At 39.8% G+C, this 23,110-nt stretch overlaps 1 protein-coding gene across 3 annotated transcripts in view; it reads left to right on the top strand.

Annotated features, from left to right (window-relative positions):
- The window catches only part of LOC122559359 (tryptophan 2,3-dioxygenase-like), a 95,881-nt gene that overhangs the window by 23,856 nt on the left and 48,915 nt on the right, over positions 1-23,110 (top strand). For all 3 annotated transcript variants that reach the window (XM_087980136.1, XM_043708807.2, XM_087980135.1), the window contains one exon: positions 9,220-9,347. In XM_087980136.1, coding sequence (XP_087836262.1) covers positions 9,220-9,347 — 128 coding nt within the window. The remainder of the gene's footprint in view (positions 1-9,219; positions 9,348-23,110) is intronic.

The following is a 23,110-nucleotide window of genomic DNA, read 5'->3' on the forward strand; positions in this document are numbered from 1 at the left end:
TCATAAATTATCAAGATTATCCAGTTTTGTACAAGCTGACAAAACATTTCCTTTCGATGTTCCATAACAGTTTTTTCATCAAGTACTCCATGAGGAGAAAAGACAACCAAAGTATTTCTTGTAATCATCAAACAAGCTTCAATATAACTGAAATGCCATTGTAAGCTAGTTTGTAAGGCACTTATTAGTTTGTTTATTGAAAAGTTAGAAATTATCTACAATGTCTGTCTCTGCCTGTAATTATCTTTTATCAATACAGGCAGCTTGATAATATGCTTCCTCTGTGTTGCTAGAAAACGCATTTGAGGCCAAAGCATTGAATTGTTTCTTTCAGATAAAGTAATGGGAAGATAAGAATGATTGCCTTGCGTTAAGAGATTAAATAAATTGAAAGGCATTCTTTATCTTTATCTAATTTGGGAATTTATTATGAGATTATAAATAAAAGTGTAGGAAAATTCTTCTTGTTTTAAAATTGAATGTTTGCTGGGCTTGCTTACTCTCATCTTGTGCCTTCAGTGGAAGAACAGCAGAATTCCTGATAAGGAGTGTAAAATGCTGAAAACAGTCACTTACTTTGGCTTCACCCATAGGAAAACAATATCCCACTGAGTTCAAGATGTCAGCAATGAAAATGCAGAGTAAATAACAATTTAAAATTTTGATTTCTATGTTCATTACAAATTAATAGCAAAATGCAAAGGAAATGCAACATGCGCAGAAGCTTAGGAAAAATTGCAAAAAGTCAAGAAGCTACAAGGTTTATGGTCTATTGGTATAATATTTTTACAGGAAGGATTTGACCTTCTCAAAAATATTTATTGAGATAAAGCTCAGAGGAGAGAACTCCCAGTCATGCAGATGATGTGGCCCCACCTGACACAATTGATTAAGTCTGACAAGTGCCTCAATGCTGTGAATGTTGGCATAATAGAGGTCTGCCATATTGGAGCACCTATACTGCCAGTAGATTTGTCAGATTTTGGAGAGATATTGCTGCTGATATTCCTTTATATGCCTGTTAACATTACCCACACCTCCAATGCATTCACCAGGGCAGGTAATAATGCTGCCCTGTAGATTATGAACTTGGTGCCAGGTTTGGAGTTTGTGTCATCAAGCATTCACTTCCTCAGATGTGGGAATTGATCCATATTCTCTCATGGTTTACTCTGGATTTTGATAGTTTGGGACCATGTTATGCAGTAGAGCAGACTGTAGGAGGAGACCAATTCTTTCACCAGTCTCCTTGACGAAGGTTTGGAACTTGGTGTCTTAGTGTGCCTACACGCAAGTATCATCTGTGTACTGCAGTTTAGTAACAGATGTAATGGGGATCTTGGTTTTAGGCTAGAGATGACATTGTTTGAAGAATTTTCTGCTCGCCCTGTAGTGTAACTCCTTCCCAGTGGAAGTTTCATGAGTTGGGTGGATTGTTGTGACAAGGAAGATGGAAAAGATGATGTAACGTTCCCAGACCCAAACATTGGGGTCTGTGGTAGATATGCTGGTGAGGTTTATGGTTGCATATCATTACATCATGGATATAATTTCCTACTGAGCTCTGTACTTTTTTTGGAATCATCTTGCTGTAAATTATCATGTCCATAGTGCTTCTTGATAGATGGAATCTGCATTGTGATTCTGGCAGGAGCTACTAAGCCACATAGTGGAGGCACTTGATGATGGTTCCTGCAAAGACTGGTGGTTAGTAGAGAAATCCCTCTGTAGTTATTGTATTTGGCTCTGTCTTCCTCCCCAGTACAGGGATAATGGGCCTGAACCATTGGGATGGTCGATACCTGAACCGTGCTGAAGCCAGTGTTCTTATGAAGTGAAGAAACAGCACAGATGTTGTTGGTAATGAGCTGGCTGAGGATAGATAGACTCTTCTTAAGCTATATCTTTCTAATTTTTCTTTTTTTAAAAACTATTTAAAATGCGATCGCATTGTGTCAACAGTAGAAAGGCTTTTCACTGTATTTTATTGCTTTTCTCAATGTAAAATACAGATGACAATAAAAACATTCATTCATTTGTTCCAAATAGGAAAGTAGAGGGGGTTTTAAACTGAATAGTGGTGGCAAGAATAGTGGTGGTAGCAATGTGTGAAATGTCAAAGGGTAGAGACATGGTTAGTTAGAAAAGTAGTGATGTGGAAAAATGGGGCCATAGTCATAGAATAATTGTCATACAGCACAGTAGAGGTCCTTTGGCCCATCAAGTCTGCTTGATGTACTACATTTTCCAATGTTTTGTATATAATCTTAAATTATGACATTTTAAGTATTCATCTACTTACTTTTTAAAGGGTTATGAGGTTTTCCTCCTGATTCCCACTACCACCTGGATGAAAAATATTCCTCAAATCTTCTCTAAACCTTCTGCCTTTCTCTTTATAATTATGTCCCCTCAAAAAAGAATAGCATGAAGGAGGAGTGAAATAAAACTAGGAATACAACAACATTTAAAATTGGATGTCACAAAGATATAAAAAGACAAAACTATAAAGGCTCTGTAAAAACCCAAAGAACTGCAGATGCTGTAAATCAGAAGCAAAAACAGGGTTGCTGGAAAAGTTCAGCAGGTCTGGCAGGTTCTGAGGAAGGGTCATCAGACCCAAAATGTTAACTCTGATTTCTCTTCACAGATGCTGCCAGACACGCAGAGCTTTTCCAGTAACTTTTTTTAATATAAAGACTCTGTGTCTGATTTTCCAGAGCAATGATAACAATGTAAAAAAACCTGACTGTGCACAATGATATAAATAACCACAATCTGAAATCATTATGCCTTCAGGATTAGGATAAAGACAGAAAGTACAACAAGTATAGCAGCATCTGTGGAGAGAGAAAGAGAGTTACTATTTGAGTCATGTATGAATCTTTTTCAGAAGTGTCTGTTGATGGGGTGGGGGGAGGTGTTGGCAGAACAGATTGTGACTATGCCCAGAGCAAAAGGCACAACTCGTGATAACAGTGGTAAAGTTGACAATTGTCCCAGAGGACTGCTCTCTCATTAGAGAAAGACAGGTTAGTGGTGGATTCTACCTGAGGATTACCTTGCCTCAGGGGAGGTTTCTCCCTTCCGGCTGGCATTGAACTTCATTGAAATAATGTCACAGATTAAGCATGGAAATGTTAGCAAAGCGGTCACCCAGCCTTCCTTTTGTCTTGTCAATGTAATGGAAACTAGATTGTGAGCAGAGAAAACAATAGACTACATTGAAAGAAGTACAAGGAAAATGTTGTTTCATTTGGAAGGTGTGTTTGGAATTTTGGACAGTGAGAAGGGATAAGGTGAATGGCCCCTGAGATTACAAAAAACGGTATGGGGGCTAAGAATATGTCAGAATTGATAGAGGAGTGGATAAGATATTGGGGAGGTAACAGTCTCTGCAGAATGCTGACAGTGCAGGGAAGGGATAGATTTATTCGGTGGTGGCATCTTGATGGCAGTGCTAGAAATAGTAGAGGCATGTCCTTTGAATGGTGGAATGGAAAGTGAGGTCAAAGGGAACCATTTTGATGTCTTGGAAAGGAGGGAATAGACTGTGGGTTGAAGTAGGACAGATGGGTTGAATATGGTTGAGGATCTTTTTTAAAACACAATGAGGGGAAAATTCCTCATATGAAGAAAAAAGAGGACACATCGGGTACACACTGTTGGAAGGTGGCATCATCAAAACAGATATGACAGAGGTGGAGAAACAGGGTGTAAGGAAGTGTAATTGTGATTACTGTGAGAGTTTGTGAGTTTGCAATGGATATTGGTAAACAGGATGTGCCCGGAAATTGAAATAGCGAAGTCAAGGATGAGAGAGGAAGCAAAAGAGATGGACCAGATGAAAGTGAGAAAACAATGGAAGTTAGAAGCAAAATTGATTTGCTTTTCCAATTCTAGACAAGACCAGAAGTAGCACCAATGGTGTAATTGCTCATTGGAGAAAGAGTTGGGTGTGAGAACCCATGTAAGACTGGAACAAAAAATGTTCAACATACCCCACAATGGCATAACTGGGACCAATGCAGGAATCTATAGCCATATCTTGGACTTATAGAAAGTGAGATGAGTTAAAGGAGTAATTGTTCAAAGTGAGAATGACGATTGAATCCTGATTGTTGAGGGGTGCATAACATTTAGGAGCTGAACATGTAGAATCTATTTGTGTGGAGTTGACAAATAGTAGGGGAAAGAAGTCACCTAGTGCGAGTGGTCTACAGACCACCAACAGTAACCAAAAGCTGAGGCAAAGTATACAAGGAGCATTGGCCACATGTGATAAACACATGGCAATAATCATGGATGGCTTTCAACTTCCTAGAAACTTGAAAAATCAGATGACAGTGATAGCGTGGCTGAAGAGTTCTTCCTTTGCTTTCAAGATAACTTATTAGAACAGCCTGTTTTGGAACTGAACAGACAGTAGGTCATATTAGCCTTGGTATTGTGCAAAGTGGCAGGATTAGGGAATGACTTTTGCAGTTAAGGCAGTAATGGGTAGCTGTGACCACTATATGAATGACTTTTATGTCCAGTTTGAAAGGGAGAAGATTGGGGATAAGACTAGCATTTTAAACCTAAATAAGAGCAACTAGAAGTTTGCAGACAACACCAAAATTGGTGACATAGTAGATGGTGAAGAAGATTTTCTAAGATTAGAAAGGCATCTTGATCAAATGGGTCAATGGGCCAAAAAATGGCAGATGGAGTTCAATCTGGATAAATGCGACCTCACTTTCTCCCCTAAGGGATAGATCAATGCATGCAAAGGCTCAGGGGTAGCCACACTATTAAGTGTATATTATAGACCCTTAAAGAGTGGGAGAGAGTTTAGGGAACAGTTATGTTGCCAAATTCCTGAGTGTTAAAACAACAGGGCAATAATACTTGAGGGATATAGCTATCCAAATATCAGCCGGGATATGATCAGTGTGAAAGGCACAGATGGTACAAGATTCTTCAACTCCTTGCAAGGGAACCTTTTTTTTAACTTGCATGTCATAAGTTCAACCAAGAGAGGGAACAAATCTATGTTTAGTCTTAGAAATGATTTGGAGTTTCTGGTGTTAGAGTGGAGTGGACAAAGTCACGAGTCAGGCAAATCAACGTTTTGGGCTGGAGCCCTTCATCCAACCCAAAATGTAGATTTCACCTGCTCCTCGAATGCTGCCTGATCTGCTGTGTTTTTTGAGCAACACACTCTTGACTCTGATCTCCAGCATCTGCAGACCTCACTTCCTCCAAAGTAAAAAGTCACACAACACTGGGTTATAGTCCAACAGGTTTATTTGAAACCACAAACTTTTGGAACACTGCTCCTTCCTCAGATAGCTACTTGAGGAAGGAGCAGGTCTCCAAAAGCTTGTGGTTTCAAATAAACCTGTTTGGACTATAACATGTCCCCACAAAGACAAAAGGTACTGCCAAATCTAGAATTCCCAACAGCATAAAGGTTATAATAAAGCAAAAAAAAGCAACTGACAAATTTTGAAAACAATAATGAAGCTTAGAAGAGGACGACAAGTATAAGAATCAAGCTAAAAGGATATTAGGGGAGCAAAGTGAGTTTACAGGAAAATGCAAAGATATTTTATCAGCACATTACAAGCAAGAGGATGCCAATTCCTCAAAGAATTCAATGAAATTTGTTAGGCATGATCTTCCCTTAACAAAGCCATGCTGACTATCCCTGACTAGTCCATGCTTTTCTTAGTGACACTATCCAATCTGTTAGGATTGATTCTAATAATTTGACTAATGCTGAAGTAAGACCACCTGGCCTATTATTGTTTGTCATTTTCTTTGTACACTTTATAAACAAAGGAACTACATTTGTATTCCTCTAGTCCTCAGGCACCTCACCTGTGTTTAGTGAAGATTGAAAAATAATTATCAGATCACTTGCTGTTTCCCCCTGATCTCTTTCAATATCCTAGGAAACAATCCATCTGGTTCTGGTGGCATATTCACTTCCAAGGATTCCAACTTCGCTAACACTTGCTCTCTCATTATGTCATTATGATTGTTTTACCAACATTTCAAACTACTCCTATTTAATTACTTATATCCACATCATCCCTTTCCTTTGTGAATACAAAGACAAAATAATCATTTAAAATTCTTCCCATATCCTTTGCATCTTCATAGAAGTTCCCTTCCTCATCTCAGATAGGTCCCACATTTTTCTTAACTACTCTTTACATACAGGTAAAACACCTTTAGGTTTTCCTTTATCTGGCTTGCTCATACATTTTCATTCCTTCTCTTTGATTTCTTCATTTCTTTTTTTACTTGAATCCCCTGTACTTCCTGAACCTAGTTGGCGTCGGCTATCTGCAGTGTTAAGCTATTTGTGACGATCATGTTGATAGTCTGGATCAAATATCTGGTAAGTGTAGTATAATATGGGAATCTATAAAGTTGTTCACTTCTCCAAAAGTGGTAAAAACTTAGTATTACTAAATCAAAAAAAACCTACAGAACACCAAGGTACAGAGGGTGTTAGGTGTTCTAATGCATAATTGTTAAAATGCAGAGGTAGCAGGTAGTCACAAATACTCAAGGAATAATCAAGAGGTAAATGTGGATATAATGCTTCAGTTATGCAGGGCATTGATAATAAATTTCATACTGTGTGCAGTTTTATTCTACTTATTTAAGGAAGGATGTATCTGCATCAGATGTGGTTCAGGAGAAGTTTACTAGATTAACCCCTTGAATGAGGGTCTTCTGAAGATAAGTTAAACAAGCTTTGCTTGTTTTCACTGGACTTAAGAAGACTGATGGGTAACTTTATCAAACTGTATAAGAATTGAATTGCCTTAATAACCGTAGAATCCCTTCAATGTGGAAACAGGCTCTTCAGCCCAGTGAGTCCACACTGAACCCTCCGAAGATTATCCCAATCAGATCCATTCCCCTACATTTACCCCTGACTAACGCACCTAACCTGATATCCCTGAACACTATGGGCAATCTTAGCATGGCCAATTCACCTACCCTGCACATCTTTGGATTGTGGGAGGAAACTGGAGCACTCGGAGGAAACCCATGCAGACACAGGGAGAATGTGCAAACACCACACAGACAGTCGCCCAAGGCTGGAATCAAACCTGGGACCCTGCTGCTGTGAGGCAGCAGTGCTAACCACAGTGCCGCCCCACGGAAGTTTCCTCTTGAGCAATCCAGAACATGGAGACACTTTTGAAATTAGGTGTGACCCTTCCAGGAGTGAGATGAAGAGATTTTTTTTCTCTCAGATGTTTGCGACTTAGTAATTCCCTGACTCAGAAAGCTGTACAGGAAGTGTATTGAATACTTTTCAGATACAGGTAGATAGATTCTTGTTAAGCGGAGGAATGAAGGAGTATTGCAGGTAAATGGGAATGTGGGATTTAAAGCTCAAACGGATCAGTCAGGATATTATTGAATGGCAAAGTGGGACTACTTATATTCCTATTTTGTATGTTCATGGATTGTCATTGATATGATAAAAGTGGCATTGGCCACAACAGGTCAACTACCATGAATCTAAGCAAACATTTGCCTAAAATGGGAGGATTCAGCCCATTGCCTTTTATTAAGAAAAATTTTAATGATACTTATTATTATAAATTTACTTTCTTCAATATTTATTTTGTAGAGAGGAATTATCACGATCATTCAACTGTATTTGTATTATTTTCATGAACAAAGACAGATGTAACATTGTAGATTTTTGTAAAAAAGTACTAATCTGTTTCTAACCAGACAAATTTGTGGTTAAAAAAACCTGGATGCTGCAAGTTACATGACTGCACAGCTAAAAGTTCTAAGTGGATTGCAGGAAGACACATGCAGGTTGTAAAATCTGATTATATACAAGAAATTTGCAAGCAAATCAGAACCTTAGCTTTGAAGAGGAACAGCAGATTGGAGGAACACCTCAAAAGGGACTCTCAAAATTTTGAAGTATCAAAGAAGTCATTTAATGTACCACCATTTTCAGCTTTGAAGTGTATACCTGGCTAAAAGTATCAAACAGTGTAAAAGTGCTGAAAACACTGATGAAGAACAAGGAATTTCCACTCCTTCCCAACGTCTGCTGGTCTGCTGCTTCCCCTTGTACAAGAAAACATCAACTATCCAGCTCCACAAACCATCATACTTGACTTCAAGTGTTGACCTCTTTATGTCAGCACAAATAACTCAAGTAATGGATCCCAACAGTACACCAGAGACTTATTGTTTATACATGTTTCAAAAACATAAGCAATCCAGCAACATTTCTTAAATTGCTGGATTACCACAAAGCTTACTGCCATTCAGGGAAAAGCATTTTCCACTTCTTGACCAGTTTAATTGTGGAAGATTATCTAGGAGCCAAGACATAATGTACACTCTGCATGTGTCATTCTGCACTGGAAACATTGAGTTTGATCTTGAATTCCACTATGACAGGACCACAGGTTTGAAATCTGGGGTGAGAGTGTGATGCTGGAAAATTACAGCAGGTCAGAGGAGAAGGAGAATCGAGGTTTCAGACATGAGCCTCATTCCTGTTGAAGGGCTTATGTCCGAAACGTCAATTCTCTTGCTCCTTAGAAACTGCCTAACCTGCTGTGCTTTTCCAGCACCACACTCTCGACTCTGATCTCAAGTACCTGCAGTGCTCACTTTCTCCAGGTTTGAAACCTGCTCACCGTGGGCGGCACGGTGGCACAGTGGTTAGCACTGCTGCCTCACTGCGCCAGAGACCCGGGTTCAATTCCCGCCTCAGGCGACTGACTGTGTGGAGTTTGCACATTCTCCCCGTGTCTGTGTGGGTTTCCTCCGAGTGCTCCAGTTTCCTCCCACAGTCCAAAGATGTGCAGGTCAGGTGAATTGGCCATGCTAAATTGCCCGTAGTGTTAGGTAAGGGGTAAATGTAGGGGTATGGGTGAGCCCCCGCTTCGGCGGGGCGGTGTGGACTTGTTGGGTCGAAGGGCCTGTTTCCACACTGTAAGTAATCTAATAAGCTGATACTTAGAATATTCAGCTTAAGTGTCTAGTAGAGCAACAAAGAATGTGTAGATCTTTTGGACACTCTATAACTTTAGTAATTTACATTCTAAACATTGCTTTTATTTGTTTTTGTTATGTTGGAGGCTGAACTAAACAGCACTTTTTGACTATGCCAAATTATCCTTTTAAATAGAACAGGTATTAATTTGCAACCCATGAAATGATGTGTTCCAGGTGAGAGACGAAAGGAATATGCTAAAAGTGATCTCAAGAATCCATCGAATTGCAATAATCCTTAAGCTTCTGGTGGACCAGTTTGCAATTCTGGAGACTATGACAGCACTGGACTTCTTTGATTTCAGGTAGCGAAAATTTGCAACTATCGCGAATAAGGGGAAAAGCTATATGTAATGCATTTGACTGGAAAGAAACAATTTCTTATTATCTACAAAACATATGATTGCATTTATTTTCATACTTGTTGCAATGAAGACCTCTGCCTTAGAGATTCTGAACATATGACTTCACATCTCTGGTATTTGATCAATACATGATGAGGAGGTGATAATGCAGTGAAAAATTCTACTAGGCTAGAAATCTAGAACCTGAGGCAAATATTTGGGACACATGGCTTGAATACCACAGTGACACATCACTAAATTTGAATTTTGTTAAATTGGAGACCACATAACCGCTGCAAATTTTCATTAAAGCAAAACATCTGCTTCTCTAATGTCCTTTAGGCAGGAAATCTTCCATCTTTATCTTGTCTCACTTACACATGAAGCAGCAATATGGTTGACTCCATTGTTATCCGGGCGACTGAAAATTGAAAATAATTGCAGCCCTAGCCAATGATGCCATCATCCTATGAAGGACTTATCCCCTGAGATAATTCAGTTTCTTGGATGTAATGCCTAGGTGAAAGATATGTATCATTAGGAATCCTTGAAGGAGGCAGATTAGCATGTGCCTGAAGCAATCTCAGGCCAGTCAAACATATATTTGTGAGACAGAAGGAAGATCTTTTGTAGCCATGTAAGTGTCTGGTGCAGGACATAGTAGCGATGCAGGATCTGCTATTGCACTCTAGCAATTATCGTATGGAGGTTTGAGATGAGAAGGAGGAGCAGTAAAAATTGCACCCTAAATGACTAATGATCCTGCCTCCAACGCTGCAGGGAAAATAGCTCTCCCTGTAGCTCAAATCCTTAAACCCTGGCAACGTCCTCATAATTTTTTTCTGAACCTTTCAAGTTTCACAACACCCTTCTGATAGGAGGGAGACAAGAACTGCACACAATATCCCAAAAGTGGCCTAACTAATGTGCTGTACAGCCACAAGTTGACCTCTCAACTCCTATACTCAGTGCTCTGTTCAATAAAGGAAAGCATACCAAAGGCCTTCTTCACTATCATATCTACCTGAGACTCCACTTTCAAAAGAACTAATTTGTCTCTTGCCTCCCTCAACGTTCTGGCATAGATCTGGACCATGGATTGTTTATGGGAGCAACTATGATGTCAAAACTCCTGATGTATGGGGGTCGGGGATAAGGACATGGGAAAAGGTACTCAAGCTCTTAAATTGTTCTATTCGATAATGTGTCTAAAAAGCTTGGAAATTCAGGTGTTGTTACTACAGTTTGCACTGAGCTTTACTGGAGCACTGAGGCAAGCCTGAGACAACGATGTTGGCCAGGGAACACGGTGGTGTGTTGAAATGGCAGGCACCCAGAAGCTCAGGTCCCCCTATCCACATATCATTTGCTCCTTCTCCCACCCTCCACTTCTTCTTAGCATATATACCACCTTTTTCCCAAATGCAATCAGTTCTGAAGAAGGATCGCTGGTCCGAAAATCATTATTTGTTTTCTGCAGATGCTGCCAGACCTGCTGAGTTTTGCCAGCAATTTCTGGTTTTGTTTCTGGTTTTTAGTATCTGCAGTTCTTTTTTTGCTTTGATAACGTAGAACCTGGCATAACAGAGGTCAACTCACTGACCACCTGATTTTGTCACTGACCAGACAAAATGTTTACCCACACAAGCACCTGACTCACGGTCAGACCTGACATTGCCTCTTGATACAACCATACTCGTTAATGTGACCTGATGATGCCCGTGACTTGACTACCCCAATCCAATGAGCCTTTTGATCTCATCGCATAGCACTCAAATGAATGATTATATCTTGAACCCAACCTTGCTACTTACCTACTTAACCCACCTCTACCCATTCATCTGCTGACCCATTTACTAGTCCACACTTGTGTATTAAATTTCTCAAAAACCTCTTGCCATGGATAGTAGTATAAAAAGGAACCATGTCCTCCTCTTACTCCACTCCTTTTATGAACATCTGGATTTGAATAGGACCTACTGCATTGTATGTTGCTCTCTGAGGCAGGATCAAATGATTACATAAGAAAAAAGCTTCAAGTCAGTAAAGTCCTTGTGAGCAATAGCAATAAGTCCAGCATTGCCATTGACCAGTGTCTAAGCTGTTACTATGTATAAGGAAGTCAGATGAAGAGAGAAAAAATCCTCCATTGTCCTGACGAAAGTATCAAGGAAGAATACCAAACACTAATTACATAAAAGGCACCAAATGGCAACAAGAAACATAAAGAAAAATGATGAAAGAGAGTCAGCCCAACTATATCTCCAAGGTGATGCAATAGGTTCATTGAATACCAATACTTTCTTCAAGGCCACTGTGCCTCTGATTCCCATACTTTGGGAAAGAGTTGAAAGTCCTTAAGAGAGCAGATTTAACAGAATGAATCCAGGGTTAAGGGAGTTTAGACTGGAGAAGCTGGGGTAATACTCTTTGAAGCAAATGAAATCAAGATAAAGTCTGATAGAGGTGAAAAGATTGTGACACGTTTGGAAAAGTAGTCAAGGAAATACTGTTCACGTTAAGTAATGTTTAAGTAATTTATGGTTTTCGGTGAGAACTGTTGGCGGGGTGGGTGGTTCAGGATGGGAGAGATGGCAACGAACTTTATTACACAGCTTTATTACACTTTGGTAATAGCCTTGAACCTATTATGCACGGGAATTGTAGGAGTATTGACATTCAATAACTTTTTCCAAAGAAAATCTGCTGACCGCATGAAGGAAATAAACATGCAGCGCTATGGTATAAAGCGGGAATGGGATTGATTGATTTGGTGTATGGAAAGCCAGCAAGGACTAGGTGAGCTGAATGTCTTCTGTGATATTGCGAGTTCTATGAAGCTAAGATTAAAATGCTTACATGATGCTCATGATCTTAGTGAATGTTATTCTTGAACTTGCCATCATCAAAAGCTGTTAACTATCAGCTTCAGTGCAATGCATATTACGTTCTCGTGTTTGATTTAGTGTACCACTCATAAAATAAGGATTGGCAAAATAATAATACAGATTCTTCCTTGAAGACAGGGATAGTAATTAAGAGGTTAAACATGCATGTATTACTTCTGCCATTGTGTACTAATGACAAGTCATGGAACTAATACATTTTGATACATTTGGAGTATTATTATACAAATCTGAGCAAGATGTGTATTAAATCATAGCATCACAAAGTGCAATGTTCTAGTATAAAAGGTCTCCTCCTTACTTTTAGCCAATGGTGAGTCAATTTGTAGTAGTCAGACCAGTCAGTTGATACTGTTCAGTTCAGTCAGTCAACGATGTATACATCATAATATCGAACAAAGTAAGCATTGAACCCAAACTGTGGTGTAATTCTGAGATATATTAATGTACATAATTGGTGTTGTTAATAATGTCAGGATATCTGTCTCAAGATATTATCTCAATATAATCTTTGTGGTAGATGTTATGTAGGCTGACATATAGAAAACATAATAGGAGGCAATGGCCTGATGTTGTTATCACTGGACTATTAATCCAGAAATCCAGATGATATTCTGGGGGTAGGATCTAATCCCGTCATGATGAAATTTTGAACTCAATGTTTATAAAATTAAAATCTGGAATTAAGAGTCTAAATGATGACTATTGTTGTTTGTTGGAAAAACCCATCTGGTTCAACTAATGTTCTTTAGGGAAGGAAAGTGCCATTCTTACTTGGTCTGGCCTACATGTGACTCCAGGCCCACAGCAAGCTGGTCAGCTCCTAACAGCCTGAAAGGAAATTAGGGCTGGGCAATAAATGCTGGCCTAGCCGGTGATGCCCACGTACCATGAATTAATTTTATTTTTAAAATTGCATCATGGTGCCAGCAAGTGAGTAATAGAAGCTAGAGACAGCGAGGTATCAAAGGCTTAAGAAAAGAATTTCAATCATTGCAGTTGTGAAAAGTTCTTTTCCTAATAGCCCCCCACCAGTTGTCTGAGTTCAGTGCTGAATTTGTCACTGCGATCAAGAATGAAAACTACAAATTATACTGGAACAAGAAACACTTCTCCTTAAAGAAAAGTAACAGTGCCTATCTTTAAAAAAAATTAATGCTGAAAGGGCAACTCCATCCTCAGACAGTGATTCTCAATTAGACATTAGGGCGAAAAGAAGAGAAAAACTGTTTATATATCGAAACAGCTTCCCTGTTCTCAGTCATCAGTTTGTTCATCTACCTTACTCCATGAAAAAGGCACAAAGACAGAGAGAAAAGGTGCATGCAATATCATAACTCATTCTCTTTTTTTGCATAAATGCTCACTAAAGGCACAAGCCTGCAATATTTAAAGCAGCTACCATCAGGGGTAAAAAAAACAAGAAGCAAGAACATAAAAAGCACTGCACAAGATCATGGATTTTTATTCTGACATTTTGAAGAACACAATGCAGTATAATGTGGATAAAAAGCAAACATCTGTACATGGATTGACACTCCAGTCACTGAACATATTTAAGAAAGGAACAAATAGTATTCTACAAGCTAATTATGTCAAGGTTGTCTGGGAAGAGAGCATGAGTATGGCATTGAGACAAGGATTGGCAATGAGCGTTTTGAATGACAAACCGACTCAAATAGGCTTTCTTCTGCTCCTAATTTTGATATATTTGTGGAATCTTTGTATTTGAAAAACTAGGCAGTTTCCTAGAAGCTACTCCCCTTCTATGTTTGGAGTAGTTTGCCTGAGCTGTTGAGAGGACATGAGGATCAATGACATTGCAATACATATGCTCCGATACCTTTCTGGGATGCATTTCCTTCCAAAGTGTTAAGGGTAGTATGATAAAAAAATTGAAGGAAAGACTTGCTTTATGATAAAATATTTTCAAAGATTGAAAAATATTCTGGTGTATTTATGCTAACTGTATATATCTTTGTGGAACAAATTTCTAAAAGTGGAAGCTGGTTGCAAAATTTGCCCATTCACTTAACTTCCCTCAATTGCCCTAATGCTTCTTTACATCATCCTCAGCACTCTCACTCCCACATTGTTTTTTGTTGTAAAAATCATCATGTTTTACCAGCCTTGCTGCTACTTAGTTAGTAAACATTTTGTTGTTCATGCTGATAATAAATTGTTGGAGATGATCTGTCAAAAACCTCTCAAGCGTACCACCAAGATTACATAGAACATAGAACATAGAACATAGAAAAATACAGCGCAGTACAGGCCCTTTGACCCTCGATGTTGCGCCGATCCAAGCCCACCTAACCTACACTAGCCCACTATCCTCCATATGCCTATCCAATGCCCGTTTAAATGCCCATAAAGAGGGAGGGTCCACTACTGCTACTGGCAGGGCATTCCATGAACTCACAACTCGCTGAGTAAAGAATCTACCCCTAACATCTGTCCTATACCTACCACCCCTTAATTTAAAGCTATGCCACCTCGTAATAGCTGACTCCATACGTCGAAAAAGGTTCTCATGGTCAACCCTATCTAAACCCCTAATCATCTTGTACACCTCTATCAAGTCACCCCTAAACCTTCTTTTCTCCAATGAATACAGCCCCAAGTGCCTCAGCCTTTCCTCATACGATCTTCCTACAATACCAGGCAACATCCTGGTAAACCTCCTCTGCACCCGTTCCAGTGCCTCCACATCCTTCCTATAGTATGGCGACCAAAACTGCACACAATACTCCAGATGCGGCCGCACCAGAGTCTTATACAACTGCAACATGACCTCAGGGCTCCAGAACTCAATTCCTCTACCAATAAAAGCCAGTACGCCATATGCCTTCTTCACCGCACTATTTACCTGGGTGGCAACTTTCAGAGATCTGTGTACATGGACACCAAGATCCCTCTGCTCATCCACACTACTAAGTATCCGACCATTAGCCCAGTACCCCATCTTTTTGTTACTCTTACCAAAGTGAATCGCCTCACACTTACCTACATTGAACTCCATTTGCCACCTTTCTGCCCAGTTCTGCAACTTATCTATATCCCGCTGTAACCTGACACATCCTTCCTCACTGTCAACAACTCCACCGACTTTCGTGTCATCCGCAAACTTGCTCACCCAACCTTCTAGCCCCTCCTCCAGGTCATTTATAAAAATGACAAACAGCAATGGTCCCAAAACAGATCCTTGCGGAACACCGCTAGTAACTGCACTCCAAGATGAACCTTTACCATCAACTACTACCCTCTGTCTTCTTCCAGCCAGCCAATTCCTAATCCAAACCTCCAACTCACCCTCAATGCCATACCTCCGAATTTTTTGCAGTAGCCTACCATGGGGAACCTTATCAAATGCCTTACTAAAATCCATATACACCACATCTACCGCTTTACCCTCGTCTACCTCCTTAGTCACCTTCTCAAAGAATACAATAAGGTTTGTGAGGCACGACCTGCCCTTCACAAAACCATGCTGACTATCCTTGATCACATTATTCCTATCCAGATGTTCATAAATCCTGTCCCTTACAATTCTCTCTAAGACTTTGCCCACAACAGAAGTGAGACTCACCGGCCTATAGTTACTAGGGTTATCCCTACTCCCCTTCTTGAACAAGGGAACCACATTTGCTATCCTCCAGTCTACTGGCACTATTCCTGTAGACAACGAGGACATAAAAATCAAGGCCAATGGCTCTGCAATCTCCTCTCTTGCTTCCCAGAGAATCCTAGGATAAATGCCATCAGGCCCAGGGGACTTATCTATTTTCACCCTGCATTTCACATCTACTTGTAAAAACTCAAGAGTACAGTTTCGAAGCACAATGCAAATAAGACCCATGAATGACACATTACAATGACCTTAGACAATTCGAAACATTACTAAGAACAAGGATATTCATCTCGACCTACAAGTGGATATTATTGAATCTGAGTTAAAAAATAGCCTTCATATTGATCTCATTCAGTTTTATCATACTGAAACACATCTGGTTCAGCAAGGTGCATCTGATGATGTGCTGCCCTAACTGCTCGATAAGCAGCCTGAATACATTCAACAGGTCCTAAGCAAGCATATTCTTTCCAGTCATTCAGAGATGGACTAGGATCTCATAGGTTTCAGAGACAAACAAGTGATTATTCCACAAGACCTAAATCAAATTATACAGAGAGGTCACAAAGATGAAGAAAAAATCCAAAAGATTGGTGTGTGCATTCATGTCATTCCTGAAGAAGGGCCTGTGCCCGAAACGTCGAATCTCCTGTTCCCTGGATGCTGCCTGACCTGCTGTGCTGTTCCAGCAATAAAGTTTCAACCATGTATTAGTCTAGTATTGATAAGGACATTGATCAAGTCATCTAAAAATGTGAACTCCATCAACTTTAACAATCAAAGAAAAAGTTCATTTCACAGGAGATTCCTTATGAGCTATGCTGCAAGGTTGTGATTGATATTTTCCATGCTCAAGAACATGATCACATTCTGGTAACTGACTGTTTCACCAAATTCTCTTTTTTCTGAGACAAATCAAAGATATCAGTCATGCAACCAATTAACCACCATATTCTTAAACAAATACTTTGTATCAGTATTCTCCAAAGAGAAGAAATTGTTGGGGATGATGATCTCAGGGAGGGGAGTGTTGAATCTCAAAGTCAAGGTGCTATTAAAAAGGTAGAGGTGTTGTGCATCTTAAAAAGTATTAAGATAGATAAGTCCCAGGTCCTGATGGGATCTATCTCAGAATATTTAGAGAGGCAAGAGAACAAATGGCTGGAACATTGACAGACATATTTGTATCCGCGTTGTGAGGTCCCAGAAGACTGGAGGATAGCTAAAATGTTCCATTGTTTAAGAAGGGTAACAGGAATAATCCAGGAATTTAGAGCTTGTTAGCCTCACATTGGTGGTAGGGAAATTATTGGAAAAGTTTCTCCGGGACAAGATCTACATGCATTTAGAAGCAAATGGACTAATTAGCAATAAACAGCATTGGTTTACTGTGGGGGAGGTAATGCCTCACAAACAGGATTGGGTTTTTTGTTGAAGATGATTGATGAGGGGAAAACGGTCAATGTTGTCTGCATGGACTTCAGTAAAATCTTTGACAAGTTCCATCATGGCAGACTGCTACAAAAGTTGAAATCACATGGTATCAGGGGGAGCTGGCAACATGGATATAGAACTGGCTTAATCATGGATTGACAGAGGGTAGCAGGGGAATGGAGTGCTGTAACGAGTGGGTATCCCATAGGGAGTAGTGCTGGGACCTCTGCTGTTCGTGACCTACATAAATATTCTGGAGGAAAACATAGCTGATCTAATTAATGAGTTTGTGGATGATACAAATACTGGTGGAGTTGTGGATAGTGAGGAAGATTGTCAGAGGATACAGCAGGATATAGATCAATTGGAGGCTTTGGCAGAAAAATGGTAAATGGAGTTTAATCTGGACAATTGTGAGGTGATGCATTTTGGAAGGTCAAGTATAGGTGGAAATTATACAGACAATGACAGAATCCTTTGGAGTATTGATATGCAGAGGGATCTGGGTATGCAGGTCCACAGATCACTGAAGGTGGTAGTGCAGGTGGATAAAGGAGTAAGAAAAGCTTATAGTATGCTGGCCTTCATTGGAAGGGGCATTGAGTACAAGGATAAACAAGTTATTCTGCAGCTTTCCAGAACTTTAGTTAGGCCGCTCTTACAATATTGTATACAGTTCTAGTCACCATACTACCAGATGGATGTGGACGCTTTGAAGAGGGTGCAGAAAGATTTACCAGGATGTTGTCTGATACAGAGGATTTTAGCTATGAAGAAAATTGGATAAACTGGGTTTGTTTTCACTGGAACGAGGGAAGTTGAGGGGTCACCTGATAGAAGTTTATAAGGTTGTGAATGGATAGAAACTAAATATGAGGCTTTTTCCCAGGGTGGAGGATTCATTTAGTAGGGAATACAGGTTTAAGGTACAAGGGAAAGGGGAAGTTTAAAAGAGGTGTGCAAGGCAAGTTTTCACACAAAGAATGGTGAGTACCAGGAAAGTGTTGCCAGAGGAGGTGGTGGAAGCAGACACAATAGCAGCATTCATGAAACACCTGGATGAATACATGAATAGGAAATGAATAGAGGGATATGGATCCTGTAAGTGAAGACAGTTAGAGTCATAAAGTCATAGAGATGTACAGCAAAGAAACAGACCCTTCGGTCCAACTTGTCCATGCCGACAAGATATCCCAACCTAACTGAGTCCCACTTGCCAGCATTTAACCCTTTAAACCCTTCCTATTCATACACCCATCCAGATGCTTTTTGAATGTTGTAAATGTACCAGCCTCCACTACTTCCTCTGGCAGCTCACTCCATATAAGCACCACCCTCTGCCCCTTAGGTCCTTTTTATATCTTTCTCCTCTACCATAAACCTATGCACTCTAGTTCTGGACTCCCCCAGCCCAGAGAAAAGACCTTCTCTATTTATCCCATCCATGCTCCTCATGATTTTATAATGTCACCGCTCAGTCTCTGATGCTTCTGGATTAACAGCCCCACCTTTCAGCCTCTCCCTATAGCTCAAATTCTTCAACTCTGATAACATCTTTGTAAATCTTTCTGAACCCTTCAGGTTTCACAACATCCTTCAATAGGATGTGCAAGACAGTTGAGTTTTTGGTCAATGGTAACCCCAACGATGTTGGTAGTGGAGAATTCAATGATGGAGGTACCAGTGGTTAGATTGTCTCTTATAGAATCAAAGAGTCACAAAACATAGAAGCAGACCCTTCGGTACAACTCATCTGTACTGACCAAGTTTCCCAAGCTAAACTAGCCCCATTTGCCTGCATTTAGCCCATATCCCTCTAAACTTTTTCTGTTCATGTACCTATACAAATGTCTTCTAAATGTTGTAACCATACCCGCAACCAACTCTGGCAGTTTGTTCCACATAGCAACCAACCTCTGTGTGAAAATGTTGCATCTCAGGTCCCTTTTAAATCTTTCTCCTCTCACCTTAAAAATATGCCCTCTCATTTTGAACTCACTTACCTGAGGGAAAAGAACTTTTCCATTCACCTTATCTCCTCCTCTTGATTTTATAAACCTCTACAAGGTCACCCCTCCACCTCCTATACTCCAGCCTGTTCTTTTAATTCAAACACTGCAGTCCGGCAACATCCTGGGAAATCTTTTCTCTTTTGGACACTCTAAAATGTAATAATATCCTTCCTAAAGCAGGGTGACCAGAACTGTACACTGTATGAAATATGCCAGCAGAGGCTTGGAAGGCTGGAAGGTCAGTTCCTGTGCTGTATTGTTCGTTGTTTATTCTATTAAGTGTTTTTGGTGCAGAAAGTAGGGCCTTCAATACATTACCTTTTCTCCTCAATACCCTCAGTCAAATGACTTTTCTGTGAATACACTGTCCAAATGGTGAAGTCCATGATTACTCACCATAAAGCTGCTTGCTCAGATATTTGGATACCCATGGATATTTAGATCTATATACAATTGCCTTAGTCAATGGTTTAACCTGACTGGAAGCTCTTATGACTGGGAGACAGATCCACATAGTGCTTCCCCTACACATTCTTACCACCTAACCACAGGATGCATTTCTGGAAAGAAGGATAGAGAAAAAGAAGAAGAAAAGTAAAGAGCATCATCAATGAGAATCACGAGAAAGCATCAGAGTTCAAGATTTTCTTATGAATACACAGGTTCCGAGGAAAATACTGCAACGTTATGTCCAGCTCAGGCAATAGGATAAAGTCACAAACAGTGGTCAATTCATACAACAAAACAAGCAGCTCACCTGGGTTATATACAGTCAACAATCTGCCATACAGGAGGAAGATTTGGATACTAATGGTATCAAAGCAGACAACATATATACATCAATGAGAGATGGTATATGAAATGGTGATGATAAATAATAGCGGTTTAAAATATCCTCCCTTGAAGTTTTACATACATTATGTCACAGCAATGCAGTTGTTGTGTGCCTACTGCTGTCTGGATAGTTGCCCAAGCCCACCATGTCAGAAGGGAAAGAAGTGTATCAGCATAGTATACTGACAAAATCTAGTATTGTTGCCAGGTTAACTTAGATCAGGTTTACAGCATAGAAAGTCCAAAAATTTAAATGGAAGAATCAATTCTTAATTTTACATCTGAAAGTGGTATATTTTCTTTGTTTGCTGGATGTATTAGGCAAAGGTAGACATTGGAATTAGGCCACATACAATCTACAATCTCTTTGAATGGTGTTACAGGTATGATGGGCTAAGTAGCCTCTTTTATGTTCCTAATGCCTTGTTCATAGTTTAAATTTGTTAGGGTAAGGAAAAATTCAACAACTATTTGAGATGAGTGTTAATGAAAATTTTACCTGTTATAAAAATGATTGGACAAGAATATCTCTGGTTCCTATGCAGAGTAATGGTATAAATCGGTGTAGACACATGAGGGCGGAATCTGTTGCAGGCTTGAAAGCTCAAAAATAATTGTAACATCAAACTGAGCACAATCTGTTTTGAGGAAAGAGATGCTCAATATGACCAAAAGAATCAGAAAGTCCTAACAACGAGGCATATCACACTGAGTGGGCACTTGTCAGAGTGGACATCCTTCTACATGAGGACTACTCTCTAATTTGGCACAACAGAGTCAAATCTCTGTCCAGATAAAACAGGAAGTATCAGAAAAGAAAGAATGTGGCAAGGAAAGGTTGCTAAACACTGAATTCCATTTCAGGATTCCATTTCTCAAACGGTTGCATGTCAACTTTTTCATGAATTCTACTACCCATTCCGATCCTTCACACATTTTTACTTTCCTGATATTCTATCCTTTGCCTACCCACGCCTCAGCATTCAAATGGAACATATAGTTTAAATCATTGCCAAACTCACATCTTCTCAGTGCCTCTTATTCATAAAACTACTGGAGCAAAACTGTCGAGAATAAAATTGGGAATAGCAAAAAGAGTTTTTTTTAAACGAAAGCCTGAAAAATGTATCTGTACTTATATAATTACTTGTGAACTCCTTGAGAATATATAGATTGGTAGATGTTTTTACCTTTCTTTCTCTCCTGTTTTCCTAAAGGTCTATATATGTTCCACAAATGAGGACGTGGTAGTTTTTCCCAGACAATGCTCAGATATATTTGTAATGTGTGAGTATCTTCTTCTTAGGTAGCCCTTGGGACAAAGGATTTCATGTTTGGGTTGTTTAGAAGTGATTAAATAATCCAATGCTGGATCTGCACATACAGATGCAGGCCGGGGAGTAATCTTGGCTTTACCAAGTGGGTGGATGGGATGCTTGCTTGTCGAAGATGCTCATGATGGTTGGTAGCTTGGTGAAGGTTTTTTTCTCCAATTTGTTGGTCTTGGACCAGAGATTCCTATGAGTTGGCAGGGATATTGTATTTATTTCATAGAGGCTTTAATGGTGTCCTTGAAGCATTTTCTCTGCTGTCCTGTTAACTGCTTGCCATGGTGAAGTTTAGATTAGAGAACTTGTTTTGTAGATCTTGTGTCAGGCATATGGATATTGTGATCAACCCAAGACATGGGTTTTCTGTAACCAATCATATTATAAATAATAACAACTCTCTTTATTCTATCTTTCTGCACTTACATGGTTTTGTGATGGGACCACACATGAAATAACATGTGAAGGCTGCAGGGAAATGCCTGGGAACTACAGACTGGTAAGCCTAATGTCTGTGGAGGGTCAGTTGTTAGAGGAGATTCTGAGAGACAGGATGTATAGGCATTCAGAGAGGCCTTTGAGATATTCAGCATGGCTTTGTGTGTCTCACTAATTTGATTGGGTTTTTTTGAAGGGGTGATCAAAAAAGTAGATGAGGGCAGTGTGGTAGACATCTATATGGACTTTAGCAAGGTCTTTGACAAGGTACCACATGGTATGTTGTTGACTAAGGTCAAATCTCATAGGATCCAGAGAGAGCTAGCCAATTAGATATAGAATTGATGACCCAGGGTGGTGGTAGATGGTTGTTTTTTAGACTGGAGGCCTGTGATCAAAGGTGTGCCACAGGGATTGGTATTGGTTCCACAGTAATTTGTCATTTAGATAAATGATTTGGACGAGAATTTAGGAGGCATGATTTAGGAGCAAATTTGCAGATGAAACCAAGATTAATGGTATATTTGGACAGTGAAGAGGGTTATCTGGGAATGTAGCAATATCTTGGTCAACTGTACCAGTAGGCTGAAGAATGGCAGATGGAACTTAATTTATATAAATGCAAGATGTTGCATTTAGTGAGTCAAGCTAGGGTAGGCCTTACACCGTCAATGGTAGGGCTATGAGAAGTGTTGTAGAATAGAGACCTAGGGATACAAGTTTATAGCTCCTTGAAAGTGGAGTCACAGGTAAGCAGGGTGGTGTAAAAGGTTTCAACATGCTTGCTTTCATCAGTCAGAGCACTGAGTATAGGAGTTGGGACTATAAAAGTCATTGGTGAGTCCACTTTTAGAGTACTGCATGCAGTTCTGGTCACCCATAAAGGAATTTATTAACCTAGAAAGAGTGCAGAAAAGATTTACTAGGATGTTACCTGGAATGGAAGGTTTGAGCTATAAGAAGAGGTTGGATAGACTGGGACCTTTTCCCTGAAATGTAAGAGACTGAGGGATGACCTTATAGAGGTCTATAAAATCATGAGAGGCATAGATAAGGTAGATAGCCAACAGCTTTTTCCCATGGTAAGGGAGTCTAAAACTAGGGGACATAAGTTTAAGGTGAGAGGGGAAAGATACCAAAG

The sequence above is a fragment of the Chiloscyllium plagiosum genome, unplaced genomic scaffold (genome assembly GCF_037043375.1).
Source record: "Chiloscyllium plagiosum isolate Xiang-an unplaced genomic scaffold, Cpla_swu_hap1 HiC_scaffold_36, whole genome shotgun sequence".
Taxonomy (NCBI): domain Eukaryota; kingdom Metazoa; phylum Chordata; class Chondrichthyes; order Orectolobiformes; family Hemiscylliidae; genus Chiloscyllium; species Chiloscyllium plagiosum.